General features: G+C 43.8%; 1 protein-coding gene and 2 pseudogenes across 3 annotated transcripts; 2 read left to right on the forward strand and 1 right to left on the reverse strand.

Moving 5' to 3' along the window:
* The first annotated feature begins 7,142 nt into the window (after positions 1–7,142).
* Positions 7,143–7,873, forward strand: LOC311138788 (transcription factor HES-2-like; annotated as a pseudogene). The gene is made up of 2 exons: positions 7,143–7,380; positions 7,499–7,873. The product of its transcript is annotated as a transcription factor HES-2-like (transcript).
* Positions 7,874–11,375: 3,502 nt separating this feature from the next.
* On the forward strand, positions 11,376–11,919 carry LOC311138434 (transcription factor HES-5-like; annotated as a pseudogene). Its single transcript has 2 exons — positions 11,376–11,436; positions 11,538–11,919. The product of its transcript is annotated as a transcription factor HES-5-like (transcript).
* Positions 11,920–16,922: 5,003 nt separating this feature from the next.
* On the reverse strand, positions 16,923–17,500 carry LOC311138162 (transcription factor HES-5-like; the record flags this gene model as incomplete). Its single annotated transcript, XM_084172832.1, has 2 exons — positions 16,923–17,324; positions 17,438–17,500. The coding sequence occupies 2 exons, from the start codon at positions 17,498–17,500 to the stop codon at positions 16,923–16,925; spliced, it is 465 nt and encodes a 154-aa protein (XP_084028958.1).
* Positions 17,501–23,036: the final 5,536 nt, after the last annotated feature.

Here is a 23,036-nt window from a genome sequence, read left to right on the forward strand (position 1 = left end):
TCAGTGAGCCACCTCGCACTCTCCGGTCCAGCCACTCCCTACTGCTTCAAGTCACCAAGACACGACTCCAAAACTATGGTGGACCGACCCTTCTGCTCCCTTGCCTCTCGCCTATGGAATGCTCTCCCTGACCATCTGAGAGCCGCTCCATCACTCAGAACTTTAAAAACTTTAAAAACCTACTTCTACAGACTGTCTTTTTCATAGTCATAGTCCCAATCTAAAATGTTTTTAGCACCTAGCCCACTATTGCTATTTTATCTGCCTTGATTCTAAATGTATTTTGTTTTTATTGTATATATAGTGAATAATAACATAATAATAATAATAATATGCCATTTAGCAGACGCTTTTATCCAAAGCGACTTACAGTCATGCGTGCATAAATTTTTGTGTATGGGTGGTCCCGGGGATCGAACCCACTACCTTGGCGTTACAAGCGCCGTGCTCTACCAGCTGAGCTACAGAGGACCACAACATAAACGCAACATGCAATCATTTCAAAGGTTTTACTGAGTTACAGTTCATATAAGGAAATCTATGGATTTCACATGACTGGGAATACAGATATGCATCTGTTGGTCACAGATACCTTTAAAAAAAGGTAGCGGTGTGGATCAGAAAACCAGTCCATATCTGGTGTGCAGCGTGACATATCTTCTTCGCATAGAGTTGATCAAGCTGTTGATTGTGGCCTGTGGAGTGTTGTCCCACTCCTCTTCAATGGCTGTGCGAAGTTACTGGATATTGTCGGGAACTGGAACACGCTGTCGTACACATCAATCCAGAGCATCCCAAACATGCTCAATAGGTAACATGTCTGGTGAGTATGCAGGCCATGAAAGAACTGAGACATTTTCAGCTTCCAGGAATTGTGTACAGATCCTTGCAACATGGGGCAGTGCATTATCATGCTGAAACATGAGGTGATGACGGCGGATGAATGGCACGACAATGGGCCTCAGGATCTCATCACGGTATCTCTGTGCATTCAAATTGCCATCGATAAAATGCAATTGTGTTCATTGTCCGTAGTTTATGCCTGCCCATACCATAACCCCACCACCACCATGTGGCACTCTGTTCACAACGTTGACATCAGCAAACCACTCGCCCACACGATGCCATACACATGGTCTGTGGTTGTGAGGCCGGTTGGACGTACTGCCAAATTTTCTAAAACGACGTTGGAGGAGGCTTACGGTCAAGAAATTAACATTCAATTCTCTGGCAACAGCTCTGGTGGACATTTCTGCAGTCAGCATGCCAATTGCACGCTCCCTCATAACTTGAAACATCCATTTTTTGTGTGTATGGAACATTTCTGTCCTCTTTTATTTCAGCTCAGGAAACATGGGACCAACATGTTGTGTTTATATTTTTGTTCAGTGTATATGTATATTTATTTCTCATTAGAGCTTTGAGATTACTCTCTAATGAAAAGTGCAATACAAATTAAATGTATTATTATTATTAATGATGAATTAGCATTTAACAAGGCACAATTCTATTGTTTAGTAGAAGCTCTCTCAATGGGCAAAGTGTGGGAAAGCGCTGGAAAGCAGTCACAGTTTAGTGTCATTAGCATCATCAGTCCCATCAGCACCTGTGAGTCTCAACGGGGAATAGGTGTCACGCCCTGGCTCTGGGGACTCTAGTATGTTGAGCCAGGGTGTGAGTTTTCATGTGTGTTGGTTCTAGTTGTTGTATATCTATGTTGGCCAGGGTGGCTCCCAATCGGAGACGGCTGTAGCTCGTTGTCTCTGATTGGGAGTCATACTTAGGTAGCCGTTAGGCATTCATTAATTGTGGTTTCTTGTTCCGTGTTGGTTCGTGTATGTAACCAGGGACGTCACGTTTTCGTTTTGTTCGTGTGATCATTATATAAATAAATATGTTCGCATTCAACGCTGTGCCTTGGTCCTCCTCTCTCACCGACGATCGTGACAGAAGAAACCACCAAGACTGGACCAAGCAGCGTGTCCAGGAGCCATCGCCAGGGAGATCTCTAGCAGATCTCCTTCGCCTCCTCGACTGGGTCAAGCCGGGTGAGGAAGAGAAGGGCTTGACATGGAAGCAGAAGGGCGAAAGGCTGGCGAGGGACATGGAGACCTGGTCCACGGGTAGGAGAGACGCCCAGAAATTTTTTAGGGGGGGGCTAACGCCGTGGACGACGGGCCAGCAGGAGACCGCGGCAGAGCGGCCCAGCGGGTTGGCAGAGGAGGCCGCCAGGTTACGGGGGCCACTGGTCGAAGAGGGGATGGAAGGTGTAGAGGCACGGCGAGAGGTACTGGGGTGTGTTACCAGTCCGGTCCGGCCCATTCCAGATCCCTGCGTAGGACCAGTGGTGTGTGTCCCCAGTACGGTCCGGCCTGTTCCTGCTCCCCGTACCAGGCCAATGGTGCGCGTCGTCAGCCCGGCTCGGCCCGTTCCTGCTCCCCGCACCAAGTCAGTGGTGCGCTTCGTCAGCCCGGCTCGGCCCGTTCCTGCTCCCCGCACCAAGTCAGTGGTGCGCTTCGTCAGCCCGGCTCGGCCCGTTCCTGCTCCCCGCACCAAGTCAGTGGTGCGCTTCGTCAGCCCGGCTCGGCCCGTTCCTGCTCCCCGCACCAAGTCAGTGGTGCGCTTCGTCAGCCCGGCTCGGCCCGTTCCTGCTCCCCGCACCAAGTCAGTGGTGCGCTTCGTCAGCCCGGCTCGGCCCGTTCCTGCTCCCCGCACCAAGTCAGTGGTGCGCTTCGTCAGCCCGGCTCGGCCCGTTCCTGCTCCCCGCACCAAGTCAGTGGTGCGTTTCGTCAGCCCGGTTCGGCCCGCTCCTGCTCCCCGCACCAAGTCAGGGGTGCGTTTCGTCAACCCGGCTCGGGCCGTTCATGCTCCCCACACCAAGCCAGTGGTGTGCGTCGTCAGTCCGGCACAGCCCGTGCCTGTTCCACTGGTGCCTGGTTCAGCACGGGTCAGCTGCTTCACGCCGGAGCTAGAGCAATCCGCTCCACCAGTGTGCAGTCCAGCTCCGGTCAGCAGGGCCAGACCGGACCAGGGGTACTTTGGGGGGTTAGAGAGCGAGTGGGGATCATGCCCGGAGCCGGATCCGCCGCCAAGGCGGAGTGCCCACCCGGTCCCTCCCCTGTGGTATTTGGTTGGCGCGGTCGGAGTCCGCGCCTTTAGGGGGGGGGTACTGTCATGCCCTGGCTCTGGGGACTCTAGTATGTTGAGCCAGGGTGTGAGTTTTCATGTGTGTTGGTTCTAGTTGTTGTATATCTATGTTGGCCAGGGTGGCTCCCAATCGGAGACGGCTGTAGCTCGTTGTTTACTCAAGTTATGAAAGCAATTTTCTGGTTTTATATCTCTATGACTAAAGGACCTTTATTAGTCAATTTGTGTAGCCCACTTACTTGTGTAAAATCTGCAGGGGTTGGAACTGGTTCAGGGAACAGAACCAAAAATGGATTAACTTTTTCAACGCTAGTTAAGGATCCTATAATTATCACATTGGATTTATTAACTACAAATTATGGTGCTGCTCTGCACACACAAGCTTGTTAGCTAGCTAGCTCTGGTCCAATGTTAAGCCAACTCTCAGAAGTTCAAAGACGTTCAAAGTTCCTCCATAGAAGCCGCTCCTCCATAGGTATAATTCTGTGGGCCTAATTCAAATCATGCATGTCATAACAAGATGCCCAGCACTTCAAGCCAAGCCTCCTCCTCCACCCCCTCTCGCTCTCTCCCCACCTGCAAAATTTCAGTCACCTCTCGCGCCCTACACTTGTCTGTCCATTGCCCATGTAAACAATTAGGTTGCGTCTCAATCCACCGCATCCACCTATGTCGGCCTTCCACATCTGCGGTGGAAGGTGGCCGAGCTACAGTGGTGTTTGTCAGACCATGAGACATCCCAAAAATATGTGGTGTTCTCCATTTTGCTCTAGGACCCCAACAAGTGTCACGGTACTTGTCTGAAGTTGGTAACGCTGATGTGCCAACGTCTGTCTGTAGTGTCCAAACTATGGAATATGACCCCACTATGGAAAGGGAACACTCTCACGAACATGATTGTGTTCTCGTTTTGCTCTACGACCCCCACAAGTGTCACGGGACTCGTATGAAGATAACCTATACAAACTAATGGAAGTATGGAGGTAGTTTTGTGCCAACAAAAATAAGGGATCAAATATGTGTCCAGAAAAATAAATAATCCTGAGGTTTCTTATATCTCCTAGATATAGGACAGACACTTTAAAACCTTATTCCTTATGATTTATTTTTTGGACCGTCTTTTTTGTCATTTGTGACCCGTTTCAGGAAGCTAGGCATATGTTGCATGTCACTACTTCACAGGAGAGGCATTTGAATGTTAATTTTTTTTTTTGGGGGGGGGGTCAAAATGCATATTTTTTGGCAGAAATGCCTTCTGGAACATGTGAACTTTCATGTGCCTTAATAACACACTTGTATTCCATCGGTAAATACGAATAAAATTGTTAAATTACATGTCTAGTTGGTTTAGCCACGGAAAAAGACAAGAACCTTCCCGCTAGCCATGATTGGCTGAGATAATGGATGGGCTGGACATGCCGGGAGATGAGTTTGGATTGGTCTGCCATGTAGCATGCTTCTGTTTATAATGTGAGCTGCTCAGTATGTGTTGATAATCCTTTGTACCGCAGCTTTTTTGAAAGATATAACATTAGCCATTCAGAACTACAAAAGTTTTGCTACTTTTCTCAACAACATTGATGCCCTGAATTTATCAGGTGCTATCGACAGATCAGTTGGAAAAAGTTGTGATGGGCTACTTTCTGCACACGCCACGGTCAGTGTGAACCGAGTGACTTGACACAATGCTGGCCAAACAAGATATAGCTACAAACAAAACTGAGTTAAATGGTTCCAGTCTGCCGTGAAGCATTCATCCATGTATACGGGTAAGAGTCTAGCTACTTTTTCTGATAAGTTCAAGCGTACTGTTAGCTAGCAAACGTTAGCTTTCTGTCTCGCTAGCTAAAGTTACGTGTAGGATCTGTGTAGTAATATCATTAGAATCAGAAAACCATTTGTTATCCATAGTTATAGCCTAATGTTAGCTAGCTAACATTGAACCTAGCTAGTTAGCTTTAGCTACCTGCAGATTCATAATACAGCTATGACAATCATTTTGTATTGGTGGTAGTAGAATGAGTTGGGATTATGCTGGTTCATTGTTTAGCTAGCTAGCTAGCTACAAGTCTAAACAAAATAGTCCACTTAGCCAGGTCATTACATAAACCATGTTAGCCAGGTGTGTCTGGGAGTGATTACAGCCATCTATTGTATTTCATGACATGCGTACATGTCTAGACAATAGTGACCCATCCACTTAGCTAGATGTGGCTGAGGGGTGGTTGTAGCATTTCTTTCACATGACCCATCAATTTAGACAAGTGTGTCTGGTTAATAATTAGAAAATATTTATAATTCTGTTTTTGATATTGCTACTATGCAAATATGCAATTAACCATTTCATTGTACCGTTTACACCTTCTGTATTCTGTGCATGTGACAAATACATGTACATTTTATTTGATATAGTGTGTGTTTACCAGAGACGGTGACGTGAAGAACAACATGACATGCACCAAAGTCCGATTAGGATATAGGTCAAGGACTAGTTAAAGTGTATTTTTACCTGGAGTTTTTCCTTACTGTAGGCTACTACTTTTACCACTTTTAATCTTGAAATCTTTGGTTGTTTACTACACTTCTCACTCTGTTTAGCACATGGCCTCACGTGAATCCTTAAAGAGATGGGTGGGGCTAAGGCTTAAGAGAGTGTGAACGATGCTGAATGGGTGTAGACAAAGAAGAGCTCTCCAGTAGGCGTACCAAAACATTCAAGGAACATTTTCTCAAAAGTGGGGTTACAAGTTTATCAACTTCCAAAGCAGAATTACTTTCCCATTGTTCCTCAACTGCAGTGTATGATATAACATTTTCTAGCTCTGAGTCTCTACTTTTATCCAATGTAAAAAACACAATTTCAAATGTTGCTACATAGGATCCAGGTGGTGGGTTATATTTATGAATGTGTTATTCAATGTGTTTCTATAGGCTATAGTAGTAAAGGCCAAATTCAATATTTTATCAAATATTTTTTAAATATTTTTTTAGGATACCTAAAGAGGTCTTAAAATTCAAAATGAAATAGCTAAATGATCCATGGTATGACCATCTTAAAACAATTCCATATGTTAGCTTAGTCCCCCACCACGGCTTACATTTTTAGAGGTTAACTAAAAGTTCAAATGAAAGGTTTTAGTCCAAAAGTAGACACAATCATCATTTTCTTGATTAGATAATGATCTATTTCTAAAAGTGTGTCTTGTGAGTTTAGGTGTTGAATCAGCCAGTGCTGCTGTTTCCCTCCAGAATCCAGATGGTCTGTTACTTCAGGCTCTGTCAATAGGACAACACAGAGCCAATAGCCATCAATAATTGTCCACTGAGCAGCTTTTGTAGTGCATTGATCACAGCACACAGGATTCAGTGTGGGAAACTCAGATCAGCTCTCTACTCACACTGACCAGTAGCTCCAAGAAATACTGAAATCACAAGAAATTACCAAATGGATATTCTTCATAAATAAAGTCAAATAATGCAAATCATTGATCAAATCAGATTAACAGTTCATAGTTCAAAATCATTTCAAGTGCATAAACGTGACCAAAACTGCACTGTATCAAGGAAATAGTAGGCTGTTCTTCAAAATGCAACAATCAAAACGATTTGGGTAGCACCAAGGGTTTTAATGTAGAGGATCTGTGTCAGTCCCACATTTGTAAATTGTGATGATGAGCGTGTGCTCTGTCTGTGTCATTGATCTCAACATCAGGTAGCAGATCTGGGAGTCACCACTTTCCCAGATTCACACAGCGCTCTGTGAGTCACTCTCCATCACCATGCGGTCCTCTGTAGCTCAGCTGGTAGAGCACGGCGCTTGTAACGCCAAGGTAGTGGGTTCGATCCCCGGGACCACCCATACACAAAAATGTATGCACGCACGACTGTAAGTCGCTTTGGATAAAAGAGTCTGCTAAATGGCATATCATCATCATCATCATCACCCTGTTCCCCTGAGATGTGACCATTGTCCCCCAGCAATAAGAACACTGAGCATGTGGCAGCTCCACATTCCTCGTTGTCCTCCCAAGCTCACCCATTGGCTACAGACTGTGAGAAACTTAAACAAGCCCAAGACCCACACATTCATATGCAGATTTGGGACTATATATAGGAGAGATGAAATCAGATTCTCTCTACACAAGACCTCTACAGCACAGAGATCCAGCCCTGGCACCTACAATCACTTCAGCTATGATCCACTATAAGGAGCACCTGACTCTGACCAATAAGGTAAACTGAAGATACAAATTCAAGGAAATTAATTTTATTTGATTGATAGTTTATGTATTTTAATAATGTCATATTCCAGAATAAGGTTATTAATGACTTGCCTCTTCTCTTCTTGCAGCTAAGAAAGCCGTTGTTGGAGAAGTTACCCAGATATCGTATCAACAGCAGCCTTTCCTGGGTCCAGAGATCCTCAATCAGCAGCCCGACTCCAAGCTGGAGAAAGCCAACATCCTGGAGATGACAGTTTGCTTCCTGAGAGGACAGCAACAGTACCAGCCAGTGAGCTCCTCCTCCTGTTCAGCACCTGCCAATCAGGGTTACTCCAGATGTGTCCAAGGAAGAGGTTAAGACACAGTCCAAGAGAAGACTGCTGAGCAACTTCCAGAGCCTGCAGCCATCCTCTGATAAGAACAGAATGGAGAGTGACCTGCCTCAGCTCAGCATCAGCAAAGAGAAGAGTCCAGCCAACAGCGCCCTCTGGAGGCCCTGGTAGAGTCCTACAGACTGGAGCTCCACTCTCAGACAGACACAATTACATTTTACATTTTAGTCATTTAGCAGACGCTCTTATCCAGAGCGACTTAACAGTTAGTGGGTGGATACATTTTCATACTGGCCCCCCGTGGGAAACGAACCCACAACCCTGGCGTTGCAAGCGCCATGCTCTACCAACTGAGCTACAATGGACCATGTTGGTCTTAGGTGAATGTCATGGACAGCAGTGAGAATAGGAAAATATATTCCTCATATTCTGTTATGCAGGAGGTTTTAAACCTCTTGTTGTGACTAAGATTTTTTTTTCTTCAGTTGTCTTGAAAAACATATATATTTTATTTATTTATGAAAATGATCTAATTGATGAACACTCCATTTTTGTAGTTTTATTTGAAATGATAACCTTTATGTTTTGAAATAATAACCTTTATGTTTTATGAAACGTGTTAATTATGTTGATCATGATCAACAATAACTTGAATGGTCCTCCATGAGGATTTTTAACCCAAAAATAGGTTTTATATCATCAATCTGTTTGTGATTATCTATATGACTGATCCGTTTTAAGATCAAACCATATAGGAAAATGTTTTGTTACCACTACAACATTTTTGTAGTGATAAGGTAATATTATGTATCAGTCTGAGTATTTATCCATCATGAGTATTTACCCAAAAATGATAGAATTTGCTTTATGTGAATGTTATTCCGATCATTTCAGTGATATTGCAGAGAAATGTGTAAACCTCTTGATTATTTTAAATAATTATCTTGTATTTTATAAAGACAGTAAATGTGTTTCCTATACTCTGTTCGATGATCATAAGTCTTGGAGAATTATCCAAGTTCTTGTTGTGATGTTTAATCACTATTATGTGTCTATTCACCTTGAGGTGATCAGATTCATGTTGTCTCATTGAGTCAATTTGAATAAACTAAAAAAGTAATGAATTGATTGATGTCTTCTTGTTCTTCGCTTCTTCCCTGTCTATACTAGTTCCTCATCTCCTCATGCAAGAACAAATTGGAATTTGTGAGTGAAATCTCCTGGTGTGCGCATAGCACTTAGAGTTATCCATGGTGCTGAACTAGAATTTGCCCGCCACTGTACAATGTAGCACACAAAGCAGTCTTTCTAAACTAAGCTACTAATGCCATTGCCAGCTCAGGTTGATCAATGTTAGCCTACCTACATAATTATGTTGAAAGCCATTCCACCATTGACAGTGTGTATCTTGAGTCAGTGTGATAACAGTGAAATAGATAGGTTACACGATATTACGATATAATTATAAGAAAATAATCAGGAATGTTTAGTAAGTGGTATCAATTACAACATGATGTAAAAATAATCATTGCTGAACTTGAAATGAAAAGTAACATCATACAACAAAACACAGAGTATAACGCCTTTATAAAAGGCAACATAATTTGAGAAGCTTAGTCCCTATAAGAATACAATTTCTTTGAAGTGGTATTCGTCATACACTGTAGACAATGTCATAGCTACATTAAAACAAGATACACTACATATACAAAAGTATCAGTGGATTCGGCTATTTCAGCCACACCCATTGCTGAAAGGTGTATAAAATCGAGCACACAGCCATGCAATCTCCATAGACAAACATTTGCAGTAGAATGTCCTTACTGAAGAGCTCATTGACTTTCAACGTGGCACCATCATATGATGCCACCTTTCCAACAAGTCAGTTTGTCAAATTTCTGTCTTGCTAGAGCTGCCCCGGTCAACTGTTATTGTGAGGTGGAAACGTCTAGGAGCAACAACCGCTCAGTGGTGTAAAGCTTGCCGCCATTGGACTCTGGAGCAGTGGAAACGCGTTCTCTGGTGTGAGGAATCACTCTTCACCATCTGGCAGTCCGACGGACGAATCTGGGTTTGGCGGACGCTAGGAAAACGCTACCTGCCCGAATCCATAGGGCCAACTGTAAAGTTTGGTGGAGGAGGAATAATGGTCTGGGGCTGTTTTTCACGGTTCGGGATAGACCCCTTAGTTTCAGTGAAGGGAAATCTTAACACTACAGCATACAATGACATTGAAGACCATTCTGTGCTTCCAGCTTTGTGGCAACAGTTTGGGGAATGCCCTTTCATGTTTCAGCATGAAAATGCAAGCAAGGTTCATACAGAAATGGTTTGTTGAGATTGGTGAGGAAGAACTTGACTGGCCTGCACAGAGACCTGACCTCAACCCCATCGAACAACTTTGGGATGAATTGGAACGCCGACTGCGAGCCAGGCCTAATTGCCCAACATCAGTGCCCGACCTCACTAATGCTCTTGTGGCTGAATTGAAACAAGTGGAGGCTGTTATTGCAGCAAAGGGGGAACCAACACCAATGATTTTGGAATGAGACGTTCGACAAGCAGGTGGTCATGTAATGTATGTGCAAATGTTGCACTGCTGACGACAAAAAGCCTCTAATGAAAATAACATAATCATGCCACATCAAAGACAATATGCATTGGTTGTTAGGCTGAGGAGCAAATCTGACCCAAAATGTTCAGGTACTTTTCCCAGTCTTGTGATCATTGTCAGTATTACCACGGTCTCCACAGAGAGCCTTGGGATCGCGGTGATGATGACCTCAATGTTGACCGCTTGGCAGGGATGCGCCTGGACAGGGGGTGTTCTCTGGAGCAGGTAGAAGCATTTGAGCTCCCCTCGTTCTGCCACCGCCTGCATGGGCGCGTGAAGGGGCAGCTGCCGGAGTGTCTCCTGCAGACACTGGGAGAAGCCCTGAGAGTAGCTGGGTGGTTGTCTCCTGTAGAAAACTCACTGCCATCTCTAAAATATTGACTTTCTCCAGTTTGGATGCGGGCTGCTGCTGCTGCTGGCCACACATCTGTCCTCTGTGGAGAAGTGTCCTCAGCTGCTCAATGCTGCTGTTGATTCGTCTCTCCGAATTTTCTCCACAAAAATCTTAATCATCTCAGTAGTGTGATTATTCTGTGCATATCTGCCATGTGAAGTGTGCAGTGTCTTATCTTTATACCTTTAGTGTCCCTTATCAAGTCTACCGTCTGACCCAGTCCCCATCTGCAGAGGCCTGATAGAGAATGTTCCCAGGTAATAAAAGTGTAACAACCTGCTTGTGTTCAGTCTGTGCCTCTGATATCTGCAGCACCATTCCTTTGTTGGCCAGTTAACCATGAGATAGTTAATGCCTTCCATTGTCGTGTCCGCCTCGCCCACTGGCCTCGGAGTGTGGGAAAGCTAATCCAGCCTGGGACTCATGGTTTTGTAATGATAATGTCCTCCTATAAATAGGGGAGTGGGCTCCTCTCTCAGCTCACAACTCACTCACCTTCCTCAGAGAAGCAAACACTCTCTCTCTCTCTCTCTCTCTCTCTCTCTCTCTCTCTCTCTCTCTCTCTCTCTCTCTCTCTCTCTCTCTCTCTCTCTCTCTCTCTCTCTCTCTCTCTCTCTCTCTCTCTCTCTCTCTCTCTCTCTCTCTCTCTCTCTCGCTCTACCAGAATGGCTCCTACCTACACCAGAGACTACCAACACTATGCTCTCTGCTAAAGACAAGCATAAAGTAAGTATTATTTATAACATATGTTTGTGTCATTGTTTACTATTTAATCATTTGATTTTTAAGGACATAGAACTAACCGAATACCCTCTTTTCTTCATCAGCTTAGGAAACCAGTTGTGGAGAAGATGCGTAGAGACCGCATTAACATCTGCATAGAGCAGCTCAAGACCCTGCTGGAGAAGGAGTTCCACAAACAGGACCCCAACACCAAGCTGGAGAAGGCTGACATCCTGGAGATGACAGCTGCAGCCTCAGAACCCAGTCCCTCAGACGGCCCACAGTGAGGGCTACTCCCAGTGCTGGAGGGAGACCCTGCACTTCCTGTCATCCAGCTCCATGAAGGACATGATACTCCAGAACCTCCAGAGAGCAGTCCACGACGTCTGCCCCTCCTCGCCACTCTCCTCCCAACACCAACACCACAGCCAGGACCCAGTGAAGCAGGCCACCAGTGGTCACAAAACAGTCTGGAGGCCCTGGTAGAACCACTGCATGGATCTATTTCACAAACTGGATGGGTGTTTACCATCTCTCATGCTGTAGGAAATCTCTATTTCAATTGTAATATCTGCTTAGGTCCTTTATGAAGGATAGCAAACATCATATGACAAGCGTTAGGGTTTGTTGTCTCCTGTATGGAGCTGTCTATAAAAAAGGCTACTATGAATCTGCTTTATGAGTAGACGTAGTGAATACTTTTACTGTCATGTGGCATATGACTTCTATGGAGTCGACTCAAGTATTGATGATGAATATAGAATCAATAGTATTCAAAATGCTAAATATGTATTGGAGATTAATTCTCACGTTTAAGTGTTCTTAAAGTGAAATCAGATTATGTTACCTTTTGTAAAGGAACAGATTTCACATAATGCATATTGAAACATTTTAATTGTAATTTTTACAGTGAATGTGTGTGGACTTCGTATTTTGACATTGCTGACGTTTAACCTACACTGGGTGCACAAGTGGATATCATATCAAAATAAACAATGATATTGACAATGGATATTGGTAGGCTACTATTGATTATTTTATCGCCACTGAAGTCTCAAGTCTCTCTCTCTATGTCACTCTCTTTCTCTCTATTTCTAGCTCTCTTTTTATCTCTCTCTCTGACTTTCTCTCTGTCTTTCTCTCTCTGGCTCTCACACTGTGCCACACACAAATTATGTATTCTAAATCTCAGAATCTACTGTCTTCATGGGTCTAATGTCAACAGTTTTAACAAAAGCGCAGTCTTTAGTTTGTAGCTCTAAATTATAGCTAATATTTATTAATTTGCATATGTTGACATTGTTGGTATGACACCCCCAATAAGAGAGCATTAAATGCATAATCATATAATAATATATAATTATACAAGTACAGGCATGATTCGAATGAGAACGTGAACGTTCGTGCACATGCATGTGTAAGTGTCTGCATGTGTGTGTGTGTGTGTGTGTGTGTGTGTGTGTCCAACGTGCCTCTCTTGGGCTTTGTATGTTAAGCCCCAGGCTAACGTTGGGCAGTCGGCTCTGTCAGCTCTGGTTTCATCAAACAGCTGGTGAGCCAGGCCGAAGCCTGCCTGCCGGGCTGTGTAACTGTGTGACTGTGTGGCACGTCTCTCCTGTGTGGGGCCTACCTCGCCTCGGCTTTCCCACACTCCCGTTTCATTATCCCCTTTCATTGAAGGGACAAAGGAAGTGTGCTGCCCTAAATTATAATCTAGGCATGATGGGGAGAATCCTGATCCCCCCCTCCACTCACTGCCCCTCCCCTTCAAATCTGTAATTGGAGGGAAAACCAGCTTATTCATTTAATCATCATGTCCTTCTTCATTATTAAATACAAGTGATTATCGTTAACAGTCCCTCTGTATTTTTAAGCAAGATTTTTTTTTTATATTGGTTGTACAAATTTCATGAAGAATTTATGAAACCTGCATGCATTTACAGTGCCGTGCAAAAGTATTCATCCCCCTTGGCGTTTTTCCTATTTGTTGCATTACAACCTGTAATTTAAATGGAGTTTTATTTGGAAAATACACAAAATAGTCCAAATTGGTGAAGTGAAAAAATAAATACAACGTTTTTTAAAAATCGAAAAAATTTATAACGGAAAAGTGGTGCGTACATATGTATTCACCCCATTTGCTATGAAGCCCCTAAATAAGATCTGGTTCATCCAATTACCTTCAGAAGTCACATAATTAGTTAAATAAAGTCCACCTGTGTGCAATCTAAGTGTCACATCATCTGTCACATGATCTCAGTATATATACACCTGTTCTGAAAGGCCCCATAGTCTGCAACACCACTAAGCAAGGGGCACCACCAAGCAAGCGGCACCATGAAGACCAAGGAGCTCTCCAAACAGGTCAGGGACAAAGTTGTGGAGAAGTACAGATCAGGGTTGGGTTATAACAAAATATCAGAAACTTTGAACATCCCACGGAGCACCATTAAATCCATTATTAAAAAATTGAAAGAATATGGCACCACAACAAACCTGCCAAGAGAGGGCCGCCCACCAAAACAGGCAAGCAGGGCATTAATCAGAGAGGCAACAAAGAGACCAAAGATAACCCTGAAGGAGCTGCAAAGCTCCACAGCAGAGATTGGAGTATCTGTCCATAGGACCACTTTAAGCCGTACACGCCACAGAGCTGGGCTTTATTGAAGAGTGGCCAGAAGAAAGCCATTGCTTAAAGAAAAAAATAAGCAAGCATGTTTGGTGTTCGCCAAAAGGCATGTGGGAGACTCCCCAAACATATGGAAGAAGGTACTCTGGTCAGATGAGACTAAAATTGAGCTTTTTGGCCATCAAGGAAAACGCTATGTCTGGCGCAAACCCAACACCTCTCATCACCCCGAGAACACCATCCCCACAGTGAAGCATGGTGGTGGCAGCATCATGCTGTAGGGACTGAGAAAATTGTCAGAATTGAAGGAATGATGGATGGCGCTAAATACAGGGAAATTCTTGAGGGAAACCTGTTTCAGTCTTCCAGAGATTTGGGACTGGGATGGAGGTTCACCTTCCAGCAGGACAATGACCCTAAGCATACTGCTAAAGCAACACTCGAGTGGTTTAAGGGGAAACATTTAAACGTTTTGGAATGGCCTATTGAGAATCTGTGGTATGACTTAAAGATTGCTGTACACCAGCGGAACCCATCCAACTTGAAGGAGCTGGAGCAGTTTTTCCTTGAAGAATGTGCAAAAATCCCAGTGGCTAGATGTGCCAAGCTTATAGAGACATACCCCAAGAGACTTGCAGCTGTAATTGCTGCAAAAAGTGGTTCTACAAAGTGTTGACTTTTGGGGGGTGAATAGTTATGCACGCTCAAGTTTTCAGTTTTTTAGTCTTATTTCTTGTTTGTTTCACAAAAAAAATTATTTTGCATCTTCAAAGTGGTAGGCATATTGTGTAAATCAAATGATACAAACCCCCCAAAAATCAATTTTAATTCCAGGTTGTAAGGCAACAAAATAGGAAAAATGCCAAGGGGGGTGAATACTTTCGCAAGCCACTGTACGTTTCAATTTAATTCATTCTTAAATTGTATTCAAACTAGTTTGAATTTAAATGTATATTATATATATTTTGTTTAAGTATATTCCACCCTGTGTTATTTTGTATTTCTGAACCTGTTCTGTAATCTATCGGTGTGTACAAAATAAAGTGTATTGACTTAGTGACACAACAGTGCTGTGAGGGGTAAGCCTTGCTTTGAAGACATTGTGAATGTTAGTATCTATATGACAGAATGCGCCTGTGCCTGTAGCCAGGCCTGGGAAACCTATCTTATCTGCCTGACGCAAGCAGGTGTCAGTCTGCAGGGCAAGTCTGCTCCCAGGTGTCTGGGTGCAGACTCGTGTGTGTTTGTGCTCAAGTCTACACACCTTGAGCACACACACACACACACCATCTCTCACACTATCTCACACACACACGACACCCACCATGGCACACTCCCTCTTCTAGCCTCATTGACTGCTGCTCCACCCATAGCCCATGCACGGTCTCTCTCTCACTCTTTATCATGCACGTACGTACGCACACACAATCAATCACATTGACACTCACACACAAAGTAATTGATGTTATCTATTGTCCCAATCAGGGCTGTTATTGGTTGAGGAGTGTGGGAAAGCAGGGTGAGCTCCAGACCCATGCAGACAGATGCAGACCCTTTGGTACACAGACTAAGCCACTCCCTGGATCATTGAGTATTGACCTCTACAAACTGTCAACATGCCCTGTTCAAGACAAGCGGTTACACCACCAACACCAACACATACTCTATGTCTCAGAAAAAATATATGCTAATAAACATATCTTTATTCAGCCCTCTTGTACATCACTTCCAATAAGATCTCTCTAATAAAAAATATGTTAATGTAAATGTCAAAATAAACTATATGCAAGATTTCCAGGTTGGTGTTGAGATGTGGATCACCAAATTAAGCAACTATATTCTGTCAGGCAGCTATTTTTAACACTTATATTTGAAAAGAAGTGCCCCTCACAGCAATGCAGAAGTCTCCAAGAGCTTCAATGTAATGGGCTAGATAGGGAATTCCATTACAGTAATTGCGACCATACAACTTAGGTTTAAGGGCATTATATGGATCATTTTGTGATTTTGCTAAATTGTTTTGAAGATTATTTTTACATATCATCCTTCCTTTATTTATTCACCAATCAGAAGTGAGGCTTTTCTCTGACCAGGAGTAGATACATTGCACTAATAAACACGATTATACATCCTCATGTGTTGATGTGGCCAGATGCCTGTTTGCGTTATCTGTCATTTCCTGTTGATCTCCACTTCAGTTTATAAAATTATTACATTCCATCTACATTATGTTTTTTTCTACATTATGTCCCATCATCCCCTGGTTAACTACAGCTCCTTTAGAAACACACAAACACAGTATGGTTACTTTCCAAAACATTAATTGGAATCCTTTTTGAATGTGTGTTCACTTTATCAAGTGAGAATGAAAGACACACAGTGTCAACAATACATTTCACAGCACAATAGTGCCTATGGTGGAATAACAATGTCCCAAAAAGCCTTTACAAAAGGCATATCAAAGCATTTGTAAATATCCTTCAATAGGACAGTACATACAATATGGTTAACGCAAGATTTTAGTTGGCTAAGCAACCATAAATGTAAATATATAATTTTACAAATCATCTTCATAGAAAATGAAAGGACTAAATAACACATTGGTGCATCAAGTGAGCACAAAATGCATACACACGTAAACATACACATGTAAAATGTTAAACATATTCTTCATTATGAAGTACTACTAATATGTTTTTCAGCTTCTTCTCTGAGAGAGAATAATCACATCAGTAGAGTTCCTTTCACATATAACAAGAAAATATTATCATTTCAATATAACATTTGGAAATTTCCTACAGCAAGAAAGATGGTAAGCACCCATCCAGTTTGTGAGATAAAGAGTCTCCATGCAGTGGTTCTACCAGGGCCTCCAGACTGTTTTGTGACCACCGGTGGCCTGCTTCACTGGGTCACGGCTGTGGTGTTGGTGTTGGGAGGAGAGTGGAGAGGAGGGGCAGACGTCCTGGCCTGCTCTCTGGAGGTTCTGGAGTATCATGTCCTTCATGGAGCTGGAAGACAGGAAGTGCAGGGTCTCCCTCCAGCACTGGGAGTAGCCCTCACTGTGGGCCCTCTGAGGAACTGAGCTCTGAGGCTGCAGCTGCTGCTTCAGGAAACCCACCGTCATCTCCAGGATGTCAGCCTTCTCCAGCTTGGTGTTGGGGTCCTGTTTGTGGAACTCCTTCTCCAGCAGGGTCTTGAGCTGCTCTATGCAGATGTTAATGCGGTCTCTACGCATCTTCTCCACAACTGGTTTCCTAAGCTGATGAAGAAAAGAGGGTATTCGGTTAGTTCTATGTCTTTAAAGTTCAAACCATGAAGAAAATTATTAAATAGTAAACAATGACACAAACATATGTAATAAATAATACTTACTTTATGCTTGTCTTTAGTGGAGAGCATAGTGTTGGCAGAGTCTCTGGTGTAGGTAGGAGCCATTCTGGTAGAGCGAGAGAGAGTGTGTGCTTCTCTGAGGAAGGTGAGTGAGTTGTGAGCTGAGAGAGGAGCCCACTCCCCTATTTATAGGAGGGCATTATCATTACAAAACCATGAGTCCCAGGCTGGGACTTAGCTTTCCCACACTCCGAGGCCAGTGGGCGAGGCGGACACGACAATGGAAGAGGCATTAACTATCTCATGGTTAACTGGCCAACAAAGGAATGGTGCTGCAGATATCAGAGGCACAGACTAAACACAAGCAGGTCGTTACACTTTTATTACCTGGGAACATTCTCTATCAGGCCTCTGCAGATGGGGACTGGGTCAGACAGTAGACTTGATAAGGGACCCTCAAGGCATATAGATATTGCTCACTTCACATTGCAGAAATTAATGTTAACCTATTAAGGGGACAATTATTGTATATCAGAACACATAGTGGTAATTGAAATCAACATGAATTCAAATTGATCAAATTGAATGTACTGCAATACTGTGATAGTACTGTAATTGTGCTACATCAATTAAATAATTTCTCTCCCCTGACATAACTGATTTACCATTTAAATATTCTCTGTCTTTCACATGTATAACAGAAAGCATGAGAAAGGTACACAGGGAGAGAGGGGGGAGAGAGAGAGAGCGAGGGAGGGAGAGAAACATTCCCATTGTTGATGCCAATTAAATACAATTATCCAGCGCCCTGTGGGAAGGCACACTTCTATTGTTGGACACCTCGCCCCCCTGCACTCAGCCCCCACAGAAAATATGTAATAAATGGGAAAGAGTGTGGGAAAGCAGGACAGGATCCTACTCACACATCCTCCGATCATTAGAGGACACCCCACTGCCCCTCTTTCCACTGCCCCCCTCGCCCCCCTCTAGAGACACCCTTTCAACCTGTTGCCCAGATCAGAGGCACCGCTGAGCCAGGGTGCGCGTGTGTTCCCCCCACTCCACCCTCGTTCACATGCCCTGGCTTGTGTGTGTGTGCACACTGATTACACCTCTCCTCTTCTCCTCTCCTCTGGCATTTCATAAATGGAACCTGCAGTCAAACATCTACTCCCACTGAAGGGGGAATCGCTCAGTTCTGCCTTCAGGAAAATATTCATGAAAATAAACATCAACCTGCAAACATCACACTTATCATTTCAGAGGCTATTACTACATAATGTTACTCCTCACTCGTGAATAGGTCAATAGAATTTGTATATGTCTACATACTTCAATAACTTACTAGACACTTGCATTAAAAATGTTAACATTGATTAAAATGGTTGCTCTAAAATAAATGGACAAAAATAGTGAGTTATTTGTCTATGCTTGATGTGCCTTATAAATAGCCATGCTAATATGTAAATAGCCATGCTAATATGTGTGTAAAGAGGCAGATGGCAAGGGTCTTTTTGGAGGGAAATCCTCTCTGGTCCATCTTTTCTTATCTCTTTAAAGACACATTTCTAAGAAGTGAGTCATGACTATGCAAATGAAACACATCATTTGAGTATAAACACATTCCAATGTGTACATTCCGTCTATTCAGGAAGAAAGCGATGGCCTCATTATGAGCCCCTACACACACACACACACACACGTGCACGCCCACGTGCATGCACACACGCCAAACAGTCTCCATGGCTTTGAATCTAGATGCCCCGGTGTTCAGCCAAAAGCCCTCTCCCTCTCCAGTGAGGAATGTGTGAGAGCTCAGACCTGCCCCTCTTTCCCACACTTAAGCCCCCATTCAGGGCTGCACCCCACCCTGCCGCGGCCACCACTGATCCATCAACCCTCATTATGTCTGGACCTCAATAGGCCATCTGGACCTCTGCTGGGGGAGCCCAGGCCTCTCACAAACTCTACACATCTAGAGGAAGTCACAGGTAGATCATATTGGAATACAAATATTAAGACTTACGACTGCTATTATGAGATAAAGACAATAATAATAATATGCCATTTAGCTGACGCTTTTATCCAAAGCAACTTACAGTCATGCGTGCATACATTTTTGTATATGGGTGGTCCCGGGGATCGAACCCACTACCTTGGTGTTACAAGCGCCATGCTCTACCAGCTGAGCTACAGAGCCCAATGAAATGTTAGCTGTTTGTTATTTGTTAAGTCATATAATGAAATAAAGAACATACAGTAAATACACAATCCAACGATGCCTTCAAAATATTGAACCTGTATACTCCAGGTCAAGTTAATGGAAATAACCTTTTGTGGTACATTAAGGAGCTAGAGGAAGATATTTATTATGTTTGTGTATGTAAATACCTCTTAAAACTGACCACCAACACACTGCCCCAGTGACAATACTAAAAGAGGCCTTGATTAAGACAGAAGGCATACATTTGACAATACCACAATTTCCCGCCTCAAGTGGCTTGTCCGCTGCACGCCTTTACTGTGAATGTCATGTCCATGGAATGCCAAAGACTGGCGCCCACATCAAGGGGGATTTCTCTGGTATAAAGAGAGGTCAGGCATTTCCCAGGTTCCCCGTGTGGCTCAAGTCACAAGGATACTCTACTTGATGTGGCGCGTGATGCCAAGCACCTGCCCCTCTCTTTGTGAGAGAGCTGTGCCCTCGCAGGAGCACCCAGAGTCAAAGCCTGGTTCAGCAAAACAGCCAGGAATGCATTGTGCCCTTTTACATGGCCCAGTTTGGCAGGAGAGAGAGAGGGATACATGTGGGAGATGCAAGGTTGGTTAAGACAATCTCACAATCTCCAGTAATCCTGAAGTAAAAAAATACACAGAAACAGGGTGAATGAAAAAAATGTCTGGAGTGCTGTCCATTTCATTTTTAGCGATGATCTAAGAGAATCCAGCAGCACCCAACTATTTTTGAAGTAGACAGGCTATTGATTCAGCATGTTGTTTTCTAGCTACATTATCCTATACAGTATAGGCATACATACACACTTAAGGCAATTATTTTAGGCAATGTTGCCAGCAATGGTTGCTGCAACTTTTCTCAATGAAAATGAACAACTATTTATTATCTGGGGAATTTTGTGGATGTAAACAATACCAACGATAATTGCATTTTAATTCTAACATTTCACAGTTGTTGCACAACAGGACTGATGCCCTAAGAGCCCATTTAAAGCCAATTTATGCTTGATCCGAAAATGTGGTCAGAGGCGCCATATGGATGGTGTGATGCAATTGCGAAGCCTCGGGAGGCATGCAGAGGCCAAATTGAGCTCCGTACCGCATTATTGTGCGCCTCCCAAATTTTGTAACAATGCAGAGGGCTCCAAATAGCTCCGCATTGACATGATTAGTTGAGGGTAGGTGGGGGCGGGAAGTCCTTTATAAACACAAACTCACTTCCTTGACAACTTCCTTCACAACAGCTCTGCTCAACAGCTCTGTGCTGCTCCTCGAAGACCAAGAAGTATGAATGGCCTGACTCCTGCAAAGGCCGTACACTACATGACCAAAAGTATGTGGACACCTGCTCGTCGAACATCTCATTCAAAAATCATGGGCATTAATATGGAGTTGGTCCCCCCTTTGCTGCTATAACAGCATCCACTCTTCTTGGAAGGCTTTCTACTAGATGTTGGAACATTGCTACGGGAACATTGCTGTGGGGACTTCAGCCATAAGAGCATTAGTGAGGTCGGGCACTGATGTTGGGCGATTAGGCCTGGCTCGCAGTCGGCGTTCCAATTAATCCCAAAGGTGTTCAATGGGGTTGAGGTCAGGGCTCTGTGCAGGCCAGTCAAGTTCTTCCTCACCGATCTTGACAAACCATTTCTGTATGGACCTCGCTTTGTGCACGGGGGCATTGTCATTCTGAAGCCGGAAAAGGGCCTTCCCCAAACTGTTGCCACAAAGTTGGAAGCACAGAATCGTCTAGAATGTCATTGTATGCTATAGCGTTAAGATTTCCCTTCACTGGACTAAGGGGCCTAGCTCGAACCATGAAAAACAGCCCAGACCATTATTCCTCCTCCACCAAACTTTACAGTTGGCACTATGCATTGGGGCAGGTAGCGTTCTCCTGGCATCCGCCAAACCAGAGTTCAATGGCGGCCAGCCGACACTTGGCACTGCACATGGTGATTTTAGGCTTGTGTGCGGCTGCTCGGCCATGGAAACCCCTTTCATGAAGCTCCCCTGACGAACAGTTCTTGTGCTGACGTTGCTTCCAGAGGCAGTTTGGAACTGTCCCATTCTGTGAGCTTGTATGGCCTACCACTTCATTGCTCCTAGAAGTTTCCACTTCACAATAACAGCACTTACAGTTGACCGGGGCAGCTCTAGCAGGGCAGAAATGTTATGAACTGACTTGTTGGAAAGGTGGCATCCTATGAAGGTGCCATGTTGAACGTCACTGAGCTCTTCAGTAAGGCCATTCTACTGTCAGCAATGGGTGTGGCTGAAATAGCCAAATCCACTAATTTGAAGGCGTGTCCACATACTTTTGTATATACAGTGGGGCAAAAAAGTATTTAGTCAGCCACCAATTGTGCAAGTTCTCCCACTTAAAAAGATGAGAGAGGCCTGTAATTTTCATCATAGGTACACGTCAACTATGACAGACAAATTGAGAAAAAAAATCCAGAAAATCACATTGTAGGATTTTTAATGAATTTATTTGCAAATTATGGTGGAAAATAAGTATTTGGTCACCTACAAACAAGCAAGATTTCTGGCTCTCACAGACCTGTAACTTCTTCTTTAAGAGGATCCTCTGTCCTCCACTCGTTACCTGTATTAATGGCACCTGTTTGAACTTGTTATCAGTATAAAAGACACCTGTCCACAACCTCAAACAGTCACACTCCAAACTCCACTATGGCCAAGACCAAAGAGCTGTCAAAGGACACCAGAAACAAAATTGTAGACCTGCACCAGGCTGGGAAGACTGAATCTGCAATAGGTAAGCAGCTTGGTTTGAAGAAATCAACTGTGGGAGCAATTATTAGGAAATGGAAGACATACAAGACCACTGATAATCTCCCTCGATCTGGGGCTCCACGCAAGATCTCACCCCGTGGGGTCAAAATGACCACAAGAACGGTGAGCAAAAATCCCAGAACCACACGGGGGGACCTATTGAATGACCTGCAGAGAGCTGGGACCAAAGTAACAAAGCCTACCATCAGTAACACACTACGCCGCCAGGGACTCAAATCCTGCAGTGCCAGACGTGTCCCCCTGCTTAAGCCAGTACATGTCCAGGCCCGTCTGAAGTTTGCTAGAGTGCATTTGGATGATCCAGAAGAGGATTGGGAGAATGTCATATGGTCAGATGAAACCAAAATATAACTTTTTGGTAAAAACTCAACTCGTCGTGTTTGGAGGACAAAGAATGCTGAGTTGCATCCAAAGAACACCATACCTACTGTGAAGCATGGGGTGGAAACATCATGCTTTGGGGCTGTTTTTCTGCAAAGGGACCAGGACGACTGATCCGTGTAAAGGAAAGAATGAATGGGGCCATGTATCGTGAGATTTTGAGTGAAAACCTCCTTCCATCAGTAAGGGCATTGAAGATGAAACGTGG

This window comes from Coregonus lavaretus, assembly GCF_964263955.1.
Source record: "Coregonus lavaretus genome assembly, chromosome: 12".
NCBI lineage: Eukaryota > Metazoa > Chordata > Actinopteri > Salmoniformes > Salmonidae > Coregonus > Coregonus lavaretus.